We start from the raw sequence: 21,641 nt of genomic DNA, 5'->3' as shown, positions 1-21,641 counted from the left end.
CAAGCCCCTCCTTTGGCGGCACAAGCAGGATGCTTGGCTCTCTTGGTGAGATAGCTGCCTCTCTGGTGTTTCCACATCAGGCTCAATAAAAGGCCTCTCTTGCATATTTTGGGAGAGTGGGCTGGGCTAGAAGTATGAAGGAAACAGGGGCGGTGACAGAGGGTGCGCGGCCGGAAGTGGCTGCGGCAGGTGGCCGCCACAGAGGTAAAGCTGTGGGATGCTGCCGGTGCACTGGGTGGCAGGAGTGGGAGAGACCAGAGTCACCAAAGCCTTGACCAGTGGCAGAGTCAGCGCTCAGCTGGAAAGATGGAGGAAGAGCCACAGACTGCCCGCCAGGAGCACCAGAAGGGAATCCTGACTTCCTACACAAGAGCGGAGACGCTTGCAGAACTAAGGGCTTTGGGAGGAAGAAAGACCATGGAAGGAGGAGGAAGAGGAAGGAACAGGAAAGGGAGGAGCGAAGAAGGGGAGAAAGAAAGAAGGGAGGTGGAGGGATGGAGGAGGTGGAGGGATGGAGGAGGAGGAGGAAGTAGAAAAAGCCCAATGAACCTTGGGTCAGAGGAAGAGGATGATGACGACGACGACGATGATGATGATGATGATGATGATGATGATGACGATGATGATGATGATGATGACGATGATGATGATGATGATGATGACAGGTCTCCGCCTTTCTTTTCTAAGTGCGTTAGCTTTTTAGACAATTCTCGCCATGCTGACCACCCTGGCCCTGAACTCACAACCTCCTCAGGGCTTGGATTCCAGGTGTTCACATTACAACTAGCTAGCAGTCACACTTTAGTTATGAAAAATTCTTAAGAGTCACCACAGAGTACAAAAGCATCATTTTACAGAAAGGCACATAACGAAAGTATGTACACAGCCGGGCGGTGGTGGCACACGCCTTTAATCCCAGCACTCGGGAGGCAGGCGGATCTCTGTGAGTTCAAGGCCGGCCTGTTCTACAGAGCGAGATCCAGGACAGGCACCAAAGCTACACAGAGAAACCCTGTCTCGAAGAAAAAAAAAAAAGTATGTACACACATGTACATATGCGGGGCATGGACACACACCTATTGCCACAACACTCAATGGCATGCCATGAGGAAATTCAAAGGTGCCATGAGGAAATTCAAAGGATTTGCTCACATCTGTGGGCACCCCCCCCACACACACACGGCAAACACAAATGCTCACTATCCGATGGAATTCATCATTATTAGATACAAACCAGTACAGTGGCTGTGGTCAAAACTCAAGCAAATTAAAACCAGTGGCTGTAGCTACTAAATAGCAAAATATTTTGAAAAGCAACAAAATCTCAGGGTGTTGGGGGCCACGGATGGTGGTGTTGGCCAGTAAAGGGAGCTGCCACCTCATCTAGTGACCTCAGTTCTCAGAACTCACATGGTAGAAACAGAGAACTGGGTCCTGAAAGTTGTCTCCTGACTTCCACACACCCACTGTCACACACACACACACACACACACACACACACACACACACACACACAATTTTCTAATCCTTTTGTTTTTAAAGCAGAAAACCCAGCCACCGAAACAACATAAATTTCATGATATGCAGAAAGCAACATCCAACTTCCCACCCTTTCCCATTCCGGCCCTTGTCACAGACATTTGGCTTTTCTAGAAAAGCAGGAAAACAACTGTGTATGTTTACCATAGGTTACATGTTCTAATTTATTTTAAGCAGACTGTTTTAAATAATATATGACAATATAGATAAAAATCACATTTGACACAGGCTGGCGCATTCTAACGGACCATTTCCCATTCCAAGTATTTTTTTTCCCCAAAAAATCCTAGAAAAGCAAAGCATTAGCTCTTCCTGGATTCTGCTGGTCCTCAACCACCCTGAGAAATCTTAGAAGAAAAAGGCTCTCTCCTGCTGATTTATGAGATGTTTCTTTCAACCATCACTCCTTAGCAATTCTATGCAAGACGGAAGAGGCAAAGGTCCAGGGCGCAGTGGCCGGGATCAGCATCTGAAAGCTCTCATTCTCCCAAAGAAAGAAAGTGACGACCTTTGACATCCTGCTAAGGTGTCAAAGCAAATGCTCATAAATGTGCGTCAATAACGAAGCAGAAATCAATCACTTCATTTAATCTCATCAATTATTATGGAGGGGGACACAATGCGCCCCCAGAGCCACACACAGTTCAGCCACTTTGTGACACCCATGCTATTTCGTTAAGTTCATTTTTCCCTGTATTACATTTTTTAAAAAGGCATAACTCCACTATCACAGATGAAAAGCATCCAACCATTTAAAGTTAATGTATCTCCCATTTTTTTCTCTCCTAAATAAAACTTGAAAAAAAAATCTATGCAAATTTTTAACAAACTGTTTCACTGGATCTTCTTACATATAATGAGGCAACTGTAACAATAGTCCCTCACGACTAAAACTTCTCATAAGCAATTTCACAAACTGGAAACTGGCTTTATAAACTAACACTTTCATACTCAAATCTTCGGGGTGGATGCTTTTTTTTTTTTCAAAATTTTATTTATTTTATGTATATGTGCACTTTGCCAGCATGGAAGTCTGTGCCCACAGAAGCCAGAAGGGGGCACTGGATATCTGGAATTGAATTTATAGACTGGTGTGAACTGCCATGTTGGTGCTGGGAACCCACCAGATCTTTGGAAGGAGAAACCGGTGCTCTTAACCACTGAGCCATCTCTCGAGCCCTGGGGTAGAGAGTCTTTGCAACAATGGCCTCTTGCATACAGACAAATGCCCTGCCACAGCTACTGCTGGGCTCAGCCTCTGCAGTTTACTGGAACAAAGTAACTGAACGGCTGGAAAACTAACAGTACCCACATCAGGAGTTAAGAGAGCCTCTGACTGTGCCCTTTGATTTTACTGAACTATTCCAAATGTTTAGGTGTAAGAGAGAAACTGTTGAGGCTGTTGCATGGGAATACTCTTACGAGCACACAAAATGAGGGCTGGGCTTGAAACTCAAAGGCCCAGTATTTGCCTATCAGGCATGCCACCCTGGGTTCCCCCAGCACACAAAAAGCAAGACAGAAAAAAAAAAGTATGGAAAAAAGTGAGTTTGTTTGTTTTAAATCTAGCTTTCCCTCCTAAGCTGACAGGCTAAAGTTCTAAAAATGTACTCAGAAGATCAGTTTAATGGAGGACGGCAAAGAAGACGTCAATGAACAAATAATGGAGCTTGCTAATGGCTTCACATACTCCGTCGGCATTAGTTTTAAGTAGCATGTTCCCCCAGGCAGAACTGTATAACGTTCGTGCACCTAAAATGTATCGGCAGTTTAACCATGTACCTGACATCACCTAAGCTTCTGATAATTATTTTGACACTGTTGGAATGGTCAAGAAACATCAAATGTGGGGCAATACTGTGGTTACTGCCCAGCCACTGCCCCCTTTACATACAGCCCATAAAGGATTTGTCTACAAAAACTCTCAGATATCATTTTACTAAATCATAGCTTAGTAGTATGATTTCGCCTTTTAAAACAGTATCAAGACAGGGTGGGGAATTGCTCGCCACACCAGCGTAGGGACTAGAATTCAAATCCTCAGAACTCACGAAGAAGCCAGCTGTGGCCATAAATAAGCACCTGTAATTCCAGTACCAGTCGGGGTGGACAGACAGAAGGATCTCTGTAGCTTGCGGGCCACTTGTCTGCACATTTTGCTTGATTCCTGGATGTTTTTCATGACAACTCATGCCAGACACCTAAAACTAACATTTCATGACCTTGCCCCTTATTCTCCATCTCAGCTGATGGCTACACCACTTACCAGGTCACTCAGATCAGGAACACCAGCATCGGGGCTGGGTCCGAGTTTGCTTTCTGTTACTGTGAGAAAACACTGACAAAAAACAACTTGAGCCGGGCGGTGATGGCGCACACCTTTAATCCCAGCACTCAGGAGGCAGAGGCAGGCGGATCTCTGAGTTCGAGGCCAGCCTGGGCTACAGAGCAAGTTCCAGGGCACCCAGCACTACACAGAGAAACCCTATCTCAAAAAACCTAAAAAAATAAATATAACTTAAGGAGGAAAAGGTTTATTTCATCTTCCAACTCTCAGGTTTCTATCACGGAGGGAAGTCAGGAAAGGAACTCAAGGTAGGAACCAAAGCAGGGGCCCTGGAGGAGAGCTGCTTAGATGCTTATTCCTCCTGGTTTGCTCAGCCTTATAGAGCCCAGGACCACCTGCCTAGGGATGGCAGCACCCTGTGTGGGCAGGGCCCTCCCACATCAATCATTAATCAGGAAAAAGTCCTACATGGGACTGGAGAGATGGCTCAGAGGTTAAGAATGCTGGCTGTTCTTCAATTCCCAGCACCCACAAGGCAACTCACAACTGTCTGTAACTCCAGTTCCAGGGGACCCGAGACCCTCACACAGACAAAACACCAATGCACATAAAATAAAAATAGAAGAAAGAAAGAAAGAACCTTGAAAAAAGAAAAGAAAAAGAAAATGTCCTACAGACAATCGGAAGGAGCCAATCCCTCTCTTGAGGCTCCCTCTTTCCCGGCGACTCTAACTTGTATCAACTTGACAAAAACTAGTAACCTGCATACTCTGTAGGAGTGAGGTCTAGAGTTCAGATCCTCAGCACCACAAGAATGTTGGGCAAGGGTGGCACCCACCTGCAATCCCAGCGCCTGGGAGGCAGAGACGGGATCCCCAACGTACCTTGGCCGGCTACACTACCTGCATCACAAGCTCTGGCTTCAGTGAGAGACCCTGCCGCTAATAGAAGGTTGATCGATGGAGAAAAACACTCAATACCTTCTTGTTGTTGCTGTTTGTTTTGTTTCGTTGGTTTTTCCAGACAAACGATAGCTGAGGAAGCTCGTCACTACTGTTCTACAGGAAAGGCTACCGGGAGTCTGACAGATTGAAAAGGAAGGACACAGGGCAGTTCTCAAATCCACCCAAACACGAAAGCGTCACCAATTTTGTTCTTACTTATGTGAATCTATGTGTCTGTGTACATATAGGCACACGTGTGTGTGGGACCCGGCGGCGGCGGAGGCCAGATGGACGTGTCACAATACTCTGGGGCTGGGGTTACAGGTGGCTGTGAGCTACCTGACGCCAGTGCTGGGAATAAAACTGGGGTCCTTGGAAGAGCTGGAGTGGCTAACCACTGAGCCATCTCTCCGGCCCAGCAGTTTCCATCTAAACCTCCCTGTTCCATTCTACGTATTATAAATAATTACTTTATTTAGGATGTGTGTGCAAGCTCAAACGGAGGACCCTGTCTCAACTTCTAAGTGGGAGAATGATCAGAAATACCCAACACTAACCTCTGGCCTCCACATGCGCACGCACGCGCAGACACACACACACGCACACACACACACACACACACACACCACAAATACATACGACATAAAAGAGAAACATCTTCAATTTCAGTGTCAATTCTGTTACATTCCTTTTCTATAGTGTGGATTTGATAATAACTACTTGAATATGAAAAGACCTGTTTCCACACAAGGAGACCCAAATGCAGGCAAAACATTTGTACACATAAAATAAAAATTAAAACTCAAAGCCGGGCATAGCCTTTAATCCTAACACTTGGGAGACAGGAACAGGTAGATCTCTGTGAGTTTGAGACCAGCCTGGTTTACAGAGAAACCCTGTCTTAAAAACAAAACAAAACATAAAACATTTAAGAAATCATATCCTGTCACTTAGATACTCAGGCAGCTTCAAAAAAGCCTTTAGCAATCACACAGCTTTAGTCAACGTAGTCCTTCCACTAAAATTATGTGAAAGACATTACTACCTGCGTTGGTGAGATGGGGCAGCCAAACCTGAAGATCTGAGTTCAAACCCCAGGACCCACACGGTGAAAACAAGAGAACCAACCACTACAAGATGTCATGTGGTCTCTAGCATGACACACACACACACATGCCTTCACACACACAAACACAGCAATAACGAATAAATGAACTCAAAGGTGGATTTTTTTAATTGCTAAGTTAGAACATGAATGGGAATTTCTGGGAACACAGAAAACTCAGTGGGTAAGTCGTGCACCTGCTGCCAAGCCTGGTAACGTGAGTTCCAGCGAGGACCCCCATGGTGGAAGGAGAGAACTGACTCCTACAAGGTGTCTGTGGTCCTCCACAGGTGCACTGTGACACACACACACACACACACACACACACACACACACACACACATTTTGTTTGTTTGGTTTGGTTTTGGTTTTTGGAGACAGGGTTTCTCTGTGTAGCTCTGGCTGTCCTGGAATTCACTGTGTACACCAGGCTAGTCTCAAACCCAGAGATCCACCTGCCTCTGCCTCCCAAGTGCTAAGATTTATGGCTCGGCACCACCATCACCACCTGGCTAACAACTTTTTACCATTCAACTTATTCAGAAAACAGTAACTGGTATATATAAAAAAAAATCTCTTACAAAAAGTTGTGCCACACACACACCCTTTTGTGAGATAGGGTTGCTCTGTGTGACAGCCCATGTCGCTTTACAGACCAGGCTGGTCTCGAACTCACAGAGATCCACCTGCCTCTGCCTCCTGAGTGCTGGAATTGAAAGTATGCACTACCAAGCCGGGCGGTGGTGGCGCGCGCCTTTAATCCCAGCACTCGGGAGGCAGAGCCAGGCGGATCTCTGTGAGTTCGAGGCCAGCCTGGGCTACCAAGTGAGTTCCAGGAAAGGCGCAAAGCTACACAGAGAAACCCTGTCTCGAAAAACCAAAAAAAAAAAAAAAAAAAAAAAAAAAAAAAGAAAGTATGCACTACCAAGCTCAGCTTTTTTTTTTTTAATGCTGACATCAAAACATTTTTTTCCTATTCTAAATCCACTTTGAGGTCAATATTTTAATCTGAATTACTTTAAACCCAATCAAAGGGACTCACACTAATTTAGACGGAAGGCTGAGGAAAATTAAACCTTGCCGTACTAATGGAAACTGAGGGCAGCGGTGTTGCCTGTTCTACACAAAGCTCTCAAGAAAAAGGCTTAACTATATTTTTAAAATGCTGAATCGATACACATCAGAATTTAGAATTAATTTTTATAAAATTGTATTCCACATGTGCAAACTTTCTGAGAAGCATAGCCGTATAGAATTGGAACACTTCTAGAGTCTTAAGAATTGGGGTTGGAGGGGCTGGAGACGTGACTCACGAAGAGCACTCAAGGACCTGGGCGACTCACACAGCTGCCCACAGCTACAGCTCCAGAGGATTGAACCCCTTCCAGCCTCTCAGGGAACTGCATGCACACGGTACACACACATACACACAGGCAAATACCCATGCACATAAATAAAAATAAATCATAAAAGAAAGAAAGAAAAAGAAAATAGTCCAGTCATGCTAGAACTATCAGATGTTGGCAAAGTGAGTTCTTGCTATAGAGAAGTCCAGGGTTTAATCTCTACTACTGCAAAAATAAACATAAAAAAAAAACAGTATCTAAATTATCTAGATTTGGCTTTAAACCTCCCATGATTAAATACTAGCCAAGTTACTTTAATTTTCTTCTCAGGGACTTAAATGGTTCTGGTATAATGGGGCCGAACAAAATCTCCTGGAGTAAAGATTTAGGGCTGAAGAGATGGCTCAGAGCGTCAAGTGTCTGTTGCACAAGTGTGAGGACCCAGGTTCAGATCTCCCCCCCACATATAAACACCAGGTAGAACAGCGCACACTGTTACCCCAGAGCCAGAGAGACAGAGACAGGCACGTCTCTGGGGCTCATTGGCTAGCCAGACTACCATTAACGAGCTTTGGGTTCAGTGAGTCTCCACGTCTCAAAACAGGTGGGAAGAGGCTAAAGAACACACTAGATACTGACCTCTGGCCTCTCCAAGCACAGGCAAACACATGTATCCACAGGCATACCCATGGAACATACACACACACACACACACACACACACACACACACACACACGACACCTTGAGAAAGATGAAATCTGAAATCTACAATTCCTGCTGCTAGTGAGTAATCTAAAACAAATATTTTAGAAACAATCACTTGAAATTTTGTCTGCAAACTTCCCTGTGTGCTGGTAAACACCAGTCAGGCCCAGTGCCTTCCCCTTTACTTGATCCTGGGGCCCTCTCAAGATGCTACCATCCTTGCCAGGCGGTGGGTGGTGCACGCCTTTAATCTCAGCACTCGGGAGGCAGAGGCAGGCGGATCTCTGAATCTTTGGCCAGCCTGGTCTACAGAGTGAGTTCCAGAACAGGCACCAAAGCTACACAGAGAAACCCTGCCTTGGAAAAAATAAAAATAAAGACAGAAAAAAAGATGCTACCATGCTGGCATCACTATGAGCAGAAGTTAAAAGGCTTCCGCTCAAAACAAGAGGAGGGTACTGCTGATTCACAAGAAGGAAGAGACTCGTGTTGTGTTTACCATTCACCCACATGCTACCACGCAGCCAACGTTCTGGGGCCTGTCAATGTCACAACGTGCAGAACACCCCAAGACACTCTCTTGGGTAGGAGTTTCCTTCTGCCCGCAGAAGTATCAGTGGTCCTCCAACACAAGTGTCCGGGTTTTTCTGGCTGTCACAGAGGAACTGGGAGGGACTCAAAGGCCAGGGATGCTGGAACACAGCATGGAAGACATCAGGTAACACCACCACCATGAGCCACTATCCGGCCAAAATTTCGAACTATGCCAAAACTTAGGAACTCTGAGAATGTTACCCACCACCAGAAATACCTTTATAGACACTTTACTGAGGCCTGGGGGTTGTTGGTAGCACAGATGACATGTCCCTGAGTTTTACTATGGTATGAGTATAATTAAAAATTGCAAAACAAATGCCAGTAAGATGGCTCATCAGAGTAAAGGGCCTGCCACCAAGCCTGAGGGCCTGAGTTCAATCCCCAGTGCCCACAGAATGGAAGAGACAACAACTGAGGCCCCTTGTCCCCTGATTCTCATCTCTACGTGCATGAGATCTCATATACGCACACACACACACACAACTAAATAAAGCTATCATAACTTTTCATTAAAAATTGTAAAACAGGGCCGGGTGGTGGTGGCGCATGCCTTTAATCCCAGCACTCGGGAGGCAGAGGCAGACGGATGTCTGTGAGTTCAAGGCCAGCCTGGTCTACAGAGGGAGATCCAGGACAGGCACCAAAACTACACAGAGAAACCCTGTCTCAAAAAAACAAAAACAAAACAAAACAAAACAAAAAACCTATAAAACAGTAAGAAGGCTTAGATTTAGGAGGATTATTGCAAAAGAATATGACTTATCTCAAGTAGTCCTCATGGAGCTGGGAAGAGCACACAACCAGTCAAGTGTGCACCAGTCATGTGTGAGATCATGAGTTTGAACCCCAACTCTACAAAAAAAGCCACAGAGACACACACTGTGATCCCAGCACCAAGGCGCAGAGAGGCAGATCCCTGGGTCTCACTGACCAGCCAGCCCTGCCTTGTCCCAGCAAGCTCCAGGACAGTGAGACACCCTGTTCCCAAAAGAGGCAGACAGCATCTGAGAAAGATACTTCTGTCCTACACAGGCACACTAATACACACACACACACACACACACACACACACACACACACACACACACAGAGTATAAAGCAGTACCACGAAAGAAAATTTTTAAGTAACTGCAATAGGGGCTGGAGAGATGACTCAGTGGTTAAGAGAACTGACTGCTCTTGCAGAGGACCTGGGTTCAGTTCCCAGCACTCACACGGCAGCCCACAACTGCCTGTAACACCAATTCCAGAAGATCCAATGCCTTCTTCAAGACTTACAGACACCAGGCACACACATGGTATATGGAAATACATGAAGACAAAAACACTCGTACACGTGAAATAAACAAATAAATCCTAAAAATAAAAATGAGTGCCACACAGCCAGCAAAGGCCTTTAATGCCAGCACTCCGGAGGCAGAGGCAGGCAGATCTCTATGAGTACAAGGCCAGCCTCGTCTACAGAGTGAGTTCCAGGACAGTCAGGGCCACATAGAAAAACTCTGTCTTGAAAAACAATCAATCAATAAATAAGTAATTTAAATGTCTGTAGTTTCCTAAAGAAAGCATTAAAAAGGATTTTCTTTTCCACAGTGCCCAGCACTAATGCGAGTGAGAACATCAGTGTGAAACAGTCTCCACATTCCTCACAGTCTCCTGGTTAATCTAATCGCTGCCTACGCAGTCCAACATACATCTATAAACACTCCTGAAAGGGCGAGCCCTCCAGAAACCAAGAAAACAAACATCTTAAATTCATGCCTTCGGCTTAGTCTGTAAGAATTTGGCTTTTTAAGGTTCATCAAAAGCGGTTTCTAAGAATCTGAGGTTCTTTGTTTTTGTTTTTTTCTTAATGAAAAAAAAAGTAAGGAATTTTTTAAAAGTCAGGAAAGAATTTGCAAGGTCAGTGTGACAGGAGATCTTTGCCAGGGTGCCGCCTCCACCCTCTGCACGCACAGCCTGCCAGCACCACAGCACCGGAGAGGCTGTGGTACCTCTTGTCGTGTTTTACCCAGCATCTCCACCAACTACTTCCCTCTTCGAGCTGTGTCTGCCTGCTGCCAGGTTCAGGAACTGCAAACAGTATGCCAACAACTGCCTCGCTAGCTGCTTCCTTTCTTTTCTTTTGCGGGGTTCGGGGGTGGGATGGGGGTGGGTTGAAACAGGGTTTCTCAGCGCAGTTTTGGTGCCTGTCCTGGATCTCGCTCTGTAGACCAGGCTGGCCTCGAACTCACAGAGATCCACCTGGCTCTGCCTCCCGAGTGCTGGGATTAAAGGCGTGCGCCACCGACGTCCGGCCCTGCTTCCTTTCTTACTTACCAAGGTGTAAGCAATGAATTTAAAGACAGCTGTAGCAAAGGGGCCAGGCGATATAAACTCAAAGTATTACAACAGACCTACTTGAGATGTTTTTAAGAGTTTTTTTTTTTTAACTCAAGTCATCAAAGTTGTTTTTAGGAATTCAAGCAGAGGGGGCTGGAGAGATGGTTCAGCAATGAAGAGCACTTGTTTTTTGTTATATTTTGTTTTTTTGGTTTTTCAAGACAGATTTCTCTGTGTAACAGTTCTGGCTGTCCTAGAACTCACTTTGTATCCCAGGCTGGCCTCGAACTCACAGAGATCCATCTGCCTCTGCCTCCCAAGTGCTGGGACTACAGGTGTGAGGCACCACACATGCCTTTTTCTTTTCTTTTTTAAGTTTTTTCCTTTTTTTTTTTTTTAATATGATCATTGCTGTTTTGCCTGCATGTGTATCTGTGTGAGGGTGTCAGAAGCCCTGGAACCGGAGTTACGGACAGGTGTGAACTGCAATACGGGTGCCCGGAATGGAACCCGGATCCTCTGGAAGGCAGCCGGTGCTCTTAACCTCTGAGCCATCTCTCCAGGCCCACTTGCTGCTCTTATAGGGGACCAGAGTTCAGTTCCCAACACCCACATCAAGATGCTGACAACTGTCTGAAACACCCTCCAGTTTCAGGGGATCTGGCAGCATCCATGGGTACCAGGCATGTATGCAGTGCACAGACTGGCAGGCAGGCACTCACCCATAGGCATAAAATAAAAATAAATAAATAAATATATATATATATATATATATATATATTTTTTTTTTTTTTAAAGAGAGCAATCATGACTCAACATGGCTGATTATTCTGCAAGTAAGTCTTCATCAGTTTACTAGCTGAATCCTAGTTTACTAGCAGCGACCCTAGCTGAACAACTCTGGCTATAAGACCTTGTCTTCCACCCACAGTTAAAAATATGGCTTTCCCAGAGGTAACCGCAAAGGCATCTGGTTTATTAGCTGAAATATGAATTAAACCTAAAGCCTTGCTTCAAAGATTAGTTTTCTGCTGGTCTCTTGAATTGCTGGGGGCTTCCTGGACAGGCCCAGCTGTTAAATTTGAGAGCACAGATGCCCAGGGGTTGTACAAACAAGCCCTCGGCTGTGAAGATCTTTCTTCGGAATCATCAGAGACAGCTGACCGAAAGTGTATAGACCCAGGCCCCTTTTGAGATTTCATTTTACAAATGGGGAGAAATAAAACAAACACATTTGTGCGGGTTTTGTGTGTGTGTGTGTGTGTGTGTGTGTGTGTGTGTCTTCAAGAAACATAGAACTCTACCCTCTTGCTGGATCCTGCTTTGCTTCAAAAAAAGAAAGAAAAAAAAAATCCACCCACTTTGAAAAGAGGGAGCTAGTGTTACCAGTGGCAGAAAATGAGATGAGAATCACACATCAGCTCGGAAAAACTGGTTCCCTGGCCCAGATTATCAGGCCCCTGATAAGCAGACCTTAAGTAGAGAGATCTTCAGAGGGCAGGGTGGCTGAGGAGAAGCCTGCAGGACCAGGTGTGTGCAGCTTTTACTGAGCTGACGTCACGTAGCCAGGACAACTGAAGGGAATTTAAACAGATCGTTCAACCCACACACTCTCTAGGATATCGGGAAGCAGTAACTTAGCCTTATTTTTACAGGGTTGGCAGACTGGTCTCTCAAAATACGACTGTGAGATCCGTGATAGAACTGCTGAATTAGGGCAGGTGACTGCTAAGAGTTTGTGTGTCTCATAGATAAGATACGCCCCCTAGAAATCTACAAACTCACCATCCCCCTTTCCAAACATTATTTTAAAAGTTTTTTGTTGTTGTTGTTGTTTTGTTTTGTTTTGTTTTTTTTCCCCTGAGGCAGGGTTTCTCTGTGTAACAGTCCTGGAACTCTTGTAGACCAGGCTGGCCTCAAACTCACTGAGATCCACCTGCCTCTGCCTCCCGAGTGCTGGGGTTAAAGGCATGTGCCACCACCGCCCCGCTGTTTTAAATGCTTTTAATGTTCTTTACATTTCAAATTAAACTTTAGGTAATAATTGATAAATTACACCCACAAAATAAAAATCTTAAACTGAAGCAGTTGCATGTTATTCATGAAAAACATGTCCTACTAAAGGCAATGATTTCTTGCCACTTAAAAGTCATAGAAATGGTTTGCCTAGACAACTTCAGTGGGGCTAAAATTAACCTCAAATTTTTAAAAAGCATTATGAAGTTGAGAGAATTCCTATGTGCTCTCATCCTATCCAGAGGCTTCAATTTCCACCTTTTATGAAAAGGAAACAAACAGCGAGCTTCCTGTTCAGTCCTCGCTGCTGGCCAGACTTTTACACATCACAGCATACGCCCGCCCGCCTCCTCCTTTACTTGCCTTATCTTAATTTAAACTTGTTGAAATATGAGACTGTTTAAAGCACACTAATGTTTTCCTATGAGATTTATCTTACGCCAGCATTAAGGACTCGAGGATCATCAAGACAGCTCTCTGGTCATTTGGTATTCCTAAAATATTTTAATTGCAGTGTTTATATAAGAAAGACTTAGCACTCAAGTCGGTGAAATTTCGATGTACTAAAACTTAACCTATTTACATTTCTAGCCCCTATTTTAATGATCTGATTAGCATTATATGCAACTGGGCTCCCCACATCCTTCCCCTCTCTTTTCTAATTACATGAAAATTGTAAAAAGGGGACAAGAAAATGGCTATCAATACAAAGGATTACTTAAAAAATAGCTATATATTACTTTAACCCTATGTTTTCCTTTCAAAAACGGGATGCCTTGGCAAAAGTAAGCTAGACACATTCTTTTGTGCTTGGGTGCACAACCGGAAAGCCAAGCCTCCAGGCCTTGGGGAAGAGCCCTGCGCTGATGTGCTGCGAGATAAGGCCCCACAGTGACACTTAAGGAAGGGCCTGCTCGCATTCGAATTCTGCATTCCTCAAGAACAATTCATGGCAATAAGCAACTTTGCAGAAGAGCCACATGAAAGCTGGGGCCAATGAATGAGGGTCATCTGCTCTTTATCACAGGGTAAACCTCACCCCGGCCAGCGTCTAACCTTTTAACCTTGCCGATTCCTAATTTACACATGAATAATGGAATTCTGGCCCAGAGTGCAACTTTCCGCTTCTAGCTGCTAAATTCAGAAACTAAGACTCAGCCAGTGTGTTAAAAAACCCCAGAGTGGCACAGATTAAAGTGTTAGATTACAGGTAGCTGCTACCACCACTAAACCAAAAGACGCATTCGCTCATAAAATCCCTCAGGAAACAAAAAGCACACACTTGTACCCTGCTGCTATCAGTAAGTGGAAGAACTAGCTTTGAAAACACAGAGACAACAGAATGCCCACTTAATGCTCCTCTCTTCCTGCTCACTTTGGATAACATCTGCACAGGAAGAGCGATTAAAGTCCCTGTCACAAGACACGGCCTCTTAAACGACAAAACTGTTTGACTCCAGGATCGCGGAGAGCCTTCTTATTTCTAAAGAAAAAAATCTAAATTTAAATCCGCTGTGCATTTCTTGTTTTAAAATCTATAATCGTGACTGGATGAAAGTACCCCATCTAAGCAGTTCATCTGGGAAGTTTTGTTTGTTTCTGAGGGTCTGTGAGATGGCTGGGGGTGGGGGTGGGGGGCAGGTAAATAAATGTTTCTAAGACAGGGCCTTGATATATAGTCCGAACTGGCCCAGAACTCGCTATCCTCCTGCCTCAGCCATCCACATGACGGGATCACAGCTATGTGGCACACCAGATTTTTCAATGCAAAGTTTTATATTTATAACATGAAGATTAGGTCATCCCCTTTCCACAATACTTTGCAAAATGATTAATACGCAAATAGGTACTATTAAAAAGAATTTTAAAGATACAAAAATGTGAAGATACTCAATATGTTAAAAGTTTTTTGAATGATTGGTTGGGTTGTTTTGGTTTTTTGTTTGTTTGTTTGTTTGTTTGTTTGTTTTGGGGGGTGGTTTAGGAGGTTAGAACTGAACCCAGACACTCATGCATGCTAAACACATGTTCCAACACTTCATCACTAACCCAGCCCCTGTTAGTAATATCTGCTTCATTTCAGATTTTATTTATGGAGTCAGAAAGCTGGGTGAGCTATGGGATTCTGTCAGGCTTCTCAGGAGGTCCTGGAAGCAAGTGTGGTCCTGATAAATGTTTGTCTTTTAAACCCTGTCCACTCCCCTCCACCACCCTCTTCCCCACAAAGGCAACACAAACTATAGTTCCTTGGCATGGAAAAAAAAAAATGATTCCACGAATCTGAAAAGATGGGAAAAGAAGAATCGCAGAGTACATTACACAAGACTCAAGTGAACAGAGTAAGGCTAAAATGCACATTCTCCTCAAAGTGATACTGTACAGCGAAACTAGTACTCAATAAAAGAAAGATTTCAATGGCCAATGATCAAAGCCAAAGAAAACAGCAGGGGGTCTTGAGGGTGGAGTTTATCAGAAATCTTTTCGGGGGGGGGGGGGGGTTATGCTCTTCTTTGGCGGGGGTGGGGGTGGGGCGAGGCTTGGAAGCGTCTCTAATTTGCCAACATAGTTGAACACAAATATCACTCTGCTTGCGGTTATTTTCTACAATTCATCATCACCACACATTTACATCAATTACCTCTCTAAGTGCAGCAGAAACATGCCCCTGAGCTGTAGTTAAGTCACCTGGGAAACTCCAAGCCACCTCCCAAGCTTGAACTGTGGAGTGGAGATCTTGGATAACGCACTCCCTAGAGGTTATGTGGTTATCTCCAGAACGTGCTCGTCCGTTGTACACTTTGTGAACGGGTCAGTGTGTGTATGGTGCAAAGATCTGCCCTTCAGAGGCCAACAGCACAGCCCGAGCTGTTAAACTCTTTCCAGCATCCCACTTCCTGGAGTGTTGCTTGGTCACATGAAGAGGTGGTGACCTGAAAGAGTTCCCTTACCTGTCCTAGGCCGGTCCTGACACCTAGCAGTTAGGGAGGTCAACCGCCACCCAATGGATCATAAGGCTGACAGTTGCTTGGATGATGTTAACACAAAGGAAATCCTTAGACAACAGACTTTATGAAAACTGGAGAAAATAAATGAGCAGATCTGGTTTAATTCCATTAGGCCTACTACAGAAAGGGCCTTGATCTCCTTCCCTCCCAGCTGGAAAAGACGCAACATACTTCAAAGGCTTGAGAGTTACTGACCAATGCCCTCCCTCTCTTACAATCAGAAAGCAACATGGGTGATCTATGAGAGATAGAAGGTTGGGCTGTAAGAAAGATTTAGCACTCAAGAGCCAGCCACCCAGCAGAAAGACTTGCTTGGGATTGTTTCCACTCAGTGAATTCCCAAAGACTGAAATTTTACAACAGCTTTCTTTGTACTGGCCAAACGTCTTCCTGTAATCCTTACAGTGTGCAACATTTGAAATGAAGATAGTCACCTGGCATTTTCAAAGTCTAATTTGCATTTAGTTCCCAACAACTCAAGCTTGTTTCGGATTTCTCTGCACGTCTTCATTAGCGCCAGCTGTATCATCTCTGGTAAAATTCTTAACGCGTGTATGATTTTAGTGCTACTCATAAGCCAATAAAAAAAACTGTTACCGCCAAGAAGAACTGAAACACTTACTTGACAACGTCAGATGAGCTTTCTGACTAAGAATGGCTCCGTATTTGTTGACTGCCAAGCACTGATAAAATCCTTCATCCGACTGCTCTCCTCGCCTGCCTTCCACCTCACTCATGTATAAAGAGCCGTTAGAGAGAACCTGGATCCGTTTATTTTCGGACAATTTTGCTCCATTTTTTAACCACGTGACCTTAATGGGACCTTCTCCATGAGCCTGGCAATCTAAAAGGACCGGGTCTTTCCTTGTGACAGTCACATCCTGTGGTTCTCTCATGAAAAACAGTTCGCTAAAGCTCCACACTCCTGCAAAGAAAAAGGAAGAAAGGGATATATCCAGAATTACAGGTAAAAAGTCATCTAGCACACAACTGTAAAACGCATATTTGTGGTATAAGGCACTTTCTCCAGCCACGATGGTTAACTTCCAAGGACCTTAGCAACTGCAAACCCTTTCAACAAGTCGGAGAGGTGGCCTTTTACAATGTCTACACTCAAAACATGGGAAGATTCGGATACCTTCTATGAAGCCTAAGAATTTGGTTCTCAGGTTTCTGGCCAGAGATCCAAAATCATCAGAACTCACCAGCACAAGCCATATGCTACTTTTACAAGCTTGTCAAAAAGATCTTGAACAGGGTTAAGTCATAAAAGTCTAATTTTACAAGAAATCATTAGCAAAACTCCAACTCTGTGAACAAGCGAGTTTATTTCCTTGTCTCCTGAAGTGTTTTTGGAAAACCCGGCACCTACTCCTTTGGGAAGCACGTTTATCTTTTGTGACAAATTACAAGTTTGCATTTTTTTTTTCCTATCTGCCCTTTTACGGCAGGGATGCTGTCTCCTCTCCTTAAAAGAAATCCATTTACTTCATTTCTGCCAAGCCAGCTAGGTATTTAAAGGACACACAATAGACTTTGAAAAGTTGGTAACTCTGGCTGCTTGTGCTCAGTGGGTGATCGGATTAGGAAACCTTTATTTCACTTTTTTCGAGCTACCAACTGTTGGAAAAAAATGCGTGACTAATTGGTCCTTACTGTCTAATAGGGATAGGAGATTGCTTAATCAACCAATACACATTTTTATCAGAGCAGAGGAAATGCTTTATCCAAGCACACACAAGCCCCTGGTCCCCCAGAATAAGGCATGTGTTGCCTCTTCCATTTAGAGCAAAAGCACGTTGACCTGGGCCAACATAAAGTTAGGGGTCTTGGTGGGAGACTTTATCTTTTTTTAAACACTTCTCCTGCTCAGTTTGAAGCCCAGATTACAAATACACAGCAATGATTTATCTATTTCCGATCAAGACAGATCCTGAAAAACCCCAGAGTCTGGAGCTCGGGACTTCCACTAAGGTCTGCCCAGGGCAGCTACCCTAACAGCCCCATGCAGCCTGCAACCACTCCGGAAGACGCCCATTGTGTTTCTGAGCTGCATCCTACTTTGATCCTTTCTCTTGCTAACTGAAACTAACTCTTCCAGAAAAAAAGAAAAAGGGAAAAAAAAGAAAAAGCAGTGCTTGTAACTTATAAAAAGTCAAGCCCCTTAACACCTTTTCAAACCCCCTCCTTCCCCTAACATTCACTTTACACGTTTCCGTCTTTGAAGAAACCAAGATTGAAGAAAGGGAGATAAATTTATGCAAGTTTGTGCAAGGCTAATCTGAAGGTTTCAGGAACCTCCTGCCGAGACCTTAGAGACCTACATGCAGCAAGTAAATTCTATCCAGACACCTTCCTCTCTGCCTCTCTGGGGGCACAAATGGGCCACGCAACTTTCAAGCTCCTTCTCCTTGCAATTCCACCCTCCCATCTCCTTGCTCAGTTTCGAGCTGCGGAAGCGGGGGGCGCCCGGCTCGGCCACCCCGAGACCTGAGGGACCCATTGCAAACCCTAGAAACGGCGCGCGATCGCGGCGCCCCCCTGCGCGGCGAGGCTGCCACTCAGGAAACAATATAAATAAAACCACGTGCGGCCGCGGCCCGGGACGCTACGCGGAACCCCGGGCTGGCCTCAGCGCGGACAATGGCGTGAGCAGGGCGAGTGGACAGCGGCCCCGGGGAGACTCGGCCTCGGCCTCGGAGCGCTCGGAGCGCGCATCCCGAGGGAACCCGGCCGGCCGCACCACCCGGGGCATCCCGGCCCGTCCCCCTCCCCGCGCACGGCCGCGCACACTCGCTCTGGGAGCGCGCCCACCTGGAACCGAGCCGAGCGGCGGCAGCAGCAGCAGCAACAGCAGCAGCAGCAGGGGCGGCATCCCCGGGCGCACGGGAGGCGCCATTCAGCGGGGCTGCGCGGGCATGCTCCCGGGCCGTGCGCCCGCGCCCGCTGCTCCCGCTGCTCTCCTGGACCCGCGGCTCCGGCTGCACCCGCTGCTCCGGCGTGGCGAGGCGACGCGCCGCTTGCAGGCGCACGGACCCCCGCGCGCGCGCGCGCCAGGCCGCGGGGACCACGCGCGTCGCGTCCAGCCCGGGGCGGAGGGAGGCTGCAGAGGGCGGCGCAGTGGACAGCCTGGCCGGCCGGGGACTACTTTCTACATCTGGCCCCTGGGCCCCGCACGGCGAGGTCGGCGCTGCTGGCGGAGGGACACGCTGCGATCGCTCGGGCGACCCCGGGGACAGGGGGAGGGCCCCGCCGGACAATGCACCTGGGGGTCAGGCCCCCGCCCCTCAGCCTGCGCGCCACGGCCGGCCACCGGGCCACAAAGGCCAATCCTCCTGGCCGCGGCCAGCCCCCCGGGGCCCTTCTCCCTCCTGCCGGCCAGTTGAGGATTCTGCACGGAGGAGGGGGGTGGGGTGGAGGGATGGTGTTGAGAGATGTGGAAAGGCCAGAGACTTCTCCCCTGATGGCCCCCTGCCCATCCCCCTGCTTTGCTCAGCCGCCCAGACCCTGTTCCAGGGAAGTCCAGTTCCCACTTCTGAGGCTTGTCAGCGCCCCTGGAGGCATCCTATGGCGACACCCCCCACCCCCTACCACCCACATTTGGAGACTTCTTATCATCCCTGGTCCCATCAGATACAGCCGTCCGTGGCTTCAAAATCATCTAAGAGAGCCCTAAAATTAGCAGTTACCTTTGGGGGAGAATTTTTAACTCTGCTTCAAGTTAATTAAGTTTTTAATGTGTGAGAACTAAGTACATACAGGCCCTTGTCCTGGGAGCAGAGGCGAGATCAGAGGCTATCCAGAGCTTGATGTACCAGGCCAGACTTTGGTGGGTTACCTGCTTAAAAGTTAGGCTGATGAAAGGAGACACCAGCGATGGGAATTTGTTCACAGCTCTTGAAATTAATTAAGGCTAACCAGAGGAGTCGAAACGTACATTTAAAGAGTGCGAACAGGGGGGCTACCCCTTCGCCTTTACACGTGGATTAGCGTTTGCTAATCCCGATCTAAATCTTTGGCACATGACGAGGGCACAGGCTAAAAGCTAACTTTAATTAAAGCCGCTGACGGAAATCTAGCTTTTGTCACAAACTGCCTTTAGCAAGTTTCAGGAATCCTTCTGGTTGTGCGGGAGAGGGTGGAAGCAGGAGGGGGGGAGTGGTTTTGGAAATCCATTAGGACCCCCGCATTACTTACCCTCAAACTTACTTAAAAGTCAATCTACTTTGCAGTTTCATTTTAACCCCATGTAAAACAGCAGTACCCTTGGCTCTGTTGCCTCCAAATCCGTATTATAATACAGATGCGTTTGAACAATTTCTAAACCTCAGAATAAAAATTCGTGGAAAAGGAAAAATTGTTTGGGGTACTAAAATGCAGTACTGCAGTGAGGTGCTTAATTATTGACTCTTAAACTACATTCCTGTTTGGATTGTTTTGAGACAGGGTCTCACTTTGTAGTCCAGACTAACCTGGACATCACTTGTATGTGGTCCAGGCTGGCACGGAACAATCTGGCTAGGTTTTCCTTTATTGTATGATTATTTCCTTCTCCCTCTTGATTTCGTATTCTCAAGCCAGGGAAAGTGCTCCTGTTTCCTGGATAAGAACTGCTAATAAGATGGTTTCATTCAGTTACAACTGGGGACCTTAAGACTCGAACCTGGTGTTTGCCTTGAGGAAGGCTATTTGCAGTGAGTCCACATGGAAGGGGAGGAAGTAATATATTAAACAACCCGTTGAATCGAGTCGAGCATGTATTAACCGTACCATACTGGACAGGAGCAAAGTTCCTCTGACCATAGATATGTTATGCCATGTTGTAAGACTCGTGGTCTATGCAGCAGTTTTCATATACATTCATTGGCCCGCACGCGCGCACGCGCGCGTGGTCAACCTAGGAGATAAATAGAGATGTTGGGAGGAAAAGGGTTTATCACCTCACAGATAACAGTGCATCACTGAGGGAAGTCAGGACAGGAAACTGGAGGCAGGATGCAGAGCCTATTGAGGGGTACTACTTCCTGGCTTGTATGTATATATAATGTATATTGATATTATATATGTATATAATATATAATGTATATTGATATTATATGTGTATATAATATATGTATATGTATATAATCGTCCAGGACCACCAGCCCATGAGCTGGACCCTACCACATCAATCCTCAGGTAAAGAAAATGCGCAAAGGTCTGCCCACAGGCCAATATGATGTGGATGTTTTCTCGGTTGAGTTTCCCTCTCCCAAACGACTCTAGCTTGTGCCAGATTGACATAAATTAGCCATCGCAGATGTTCTTATTAGTAATATCTCCTATGTAATTTGAAGAAATGGATTTAGCCAAGGTCACCCATTAAGAAGCGGTAACTCGGGGCCAGGGTTCATGTTTTCTAATTTCCAAGTTTTACCTGTTTTTTGTTGTTGTTTTTTTGGATAGACTCCTCTTTTTAAGTAGTTATTCTCGTACTAGAGTCTGAACCTCAGGCCCCCTTTTTGCTGGGCAAACACTACCATTGAGCTGCACCCCGCCCCCAGCCTCTTGTCTTCTCTATTTGTATCATTTTTAAGTATGTATGGGTGTCTTTGTGTGGTTATGTGCTCAAGAGTACAGGTGCCCATGGAGGCCAGAAAAAGGGATTAGATCCCCTCGAGCTGGATTTACTTATGGTTGTGAGCCTCCTGTTGTGGGTAATGTGAAGTGGACTCAGGTCCTCCCGAAAAGCTGTATGTGTTTTTAACTGTTGAGCTATCTCTCATTTTATTTTT

The 21,641-nt window shown here is 45.9% G+C and overlaps 1 protein-coding gene across 1 annotated transcript in view; it reads right to left on the bottom strand.

Moving 5' to 3' along the window:
- Positions 1–18,887, bottom strand: part of Prtg (protogenin) — a 108,362-nt gene extending 89,475 nt beyond the window's left edge. Inside the window, exons 1-2 of the mRNA XM_052714155.1 lie at positions 18,682–18,887; positions 16,490–16,792 (exon numbers count right to left, since the gene is read on the bottom strand). Coding sequence (XP_052570115.1) covers positions 16,490–16,792; positions 18,682–18,766 — 388 coding nt within the window. The 5' untranslated portion in view covers positions 18,767–18,887. The remainder of the gene's footprint in view (positions 1–16,489; positions 16,793–18,681) is intronic.
- Positions 18,888–21,641: the final 2,754 nt, after the last annotated feature.

This window comes from Peromyscus californicus, unplaced genomic scaffold, assembly GCF_007827085.1.
Source record: "Peromyscus californicus insignis strain IS unplaced genomic scaffold, ASM782708v3 Scaffold_11__1_contigs__length_118956290, whole genome shotgun sequence".
Lineage (NCBI taxonomy): Eukaryota > Metazoa > Chordata > Mammalia > Rodentia > Cricetidae > Peromyscus > Peromyscus californicus.
Note: the sequence above shows the minus strand (reverse complement) of the source record. Positions and strands in the feature narration are given on the sequence as shown.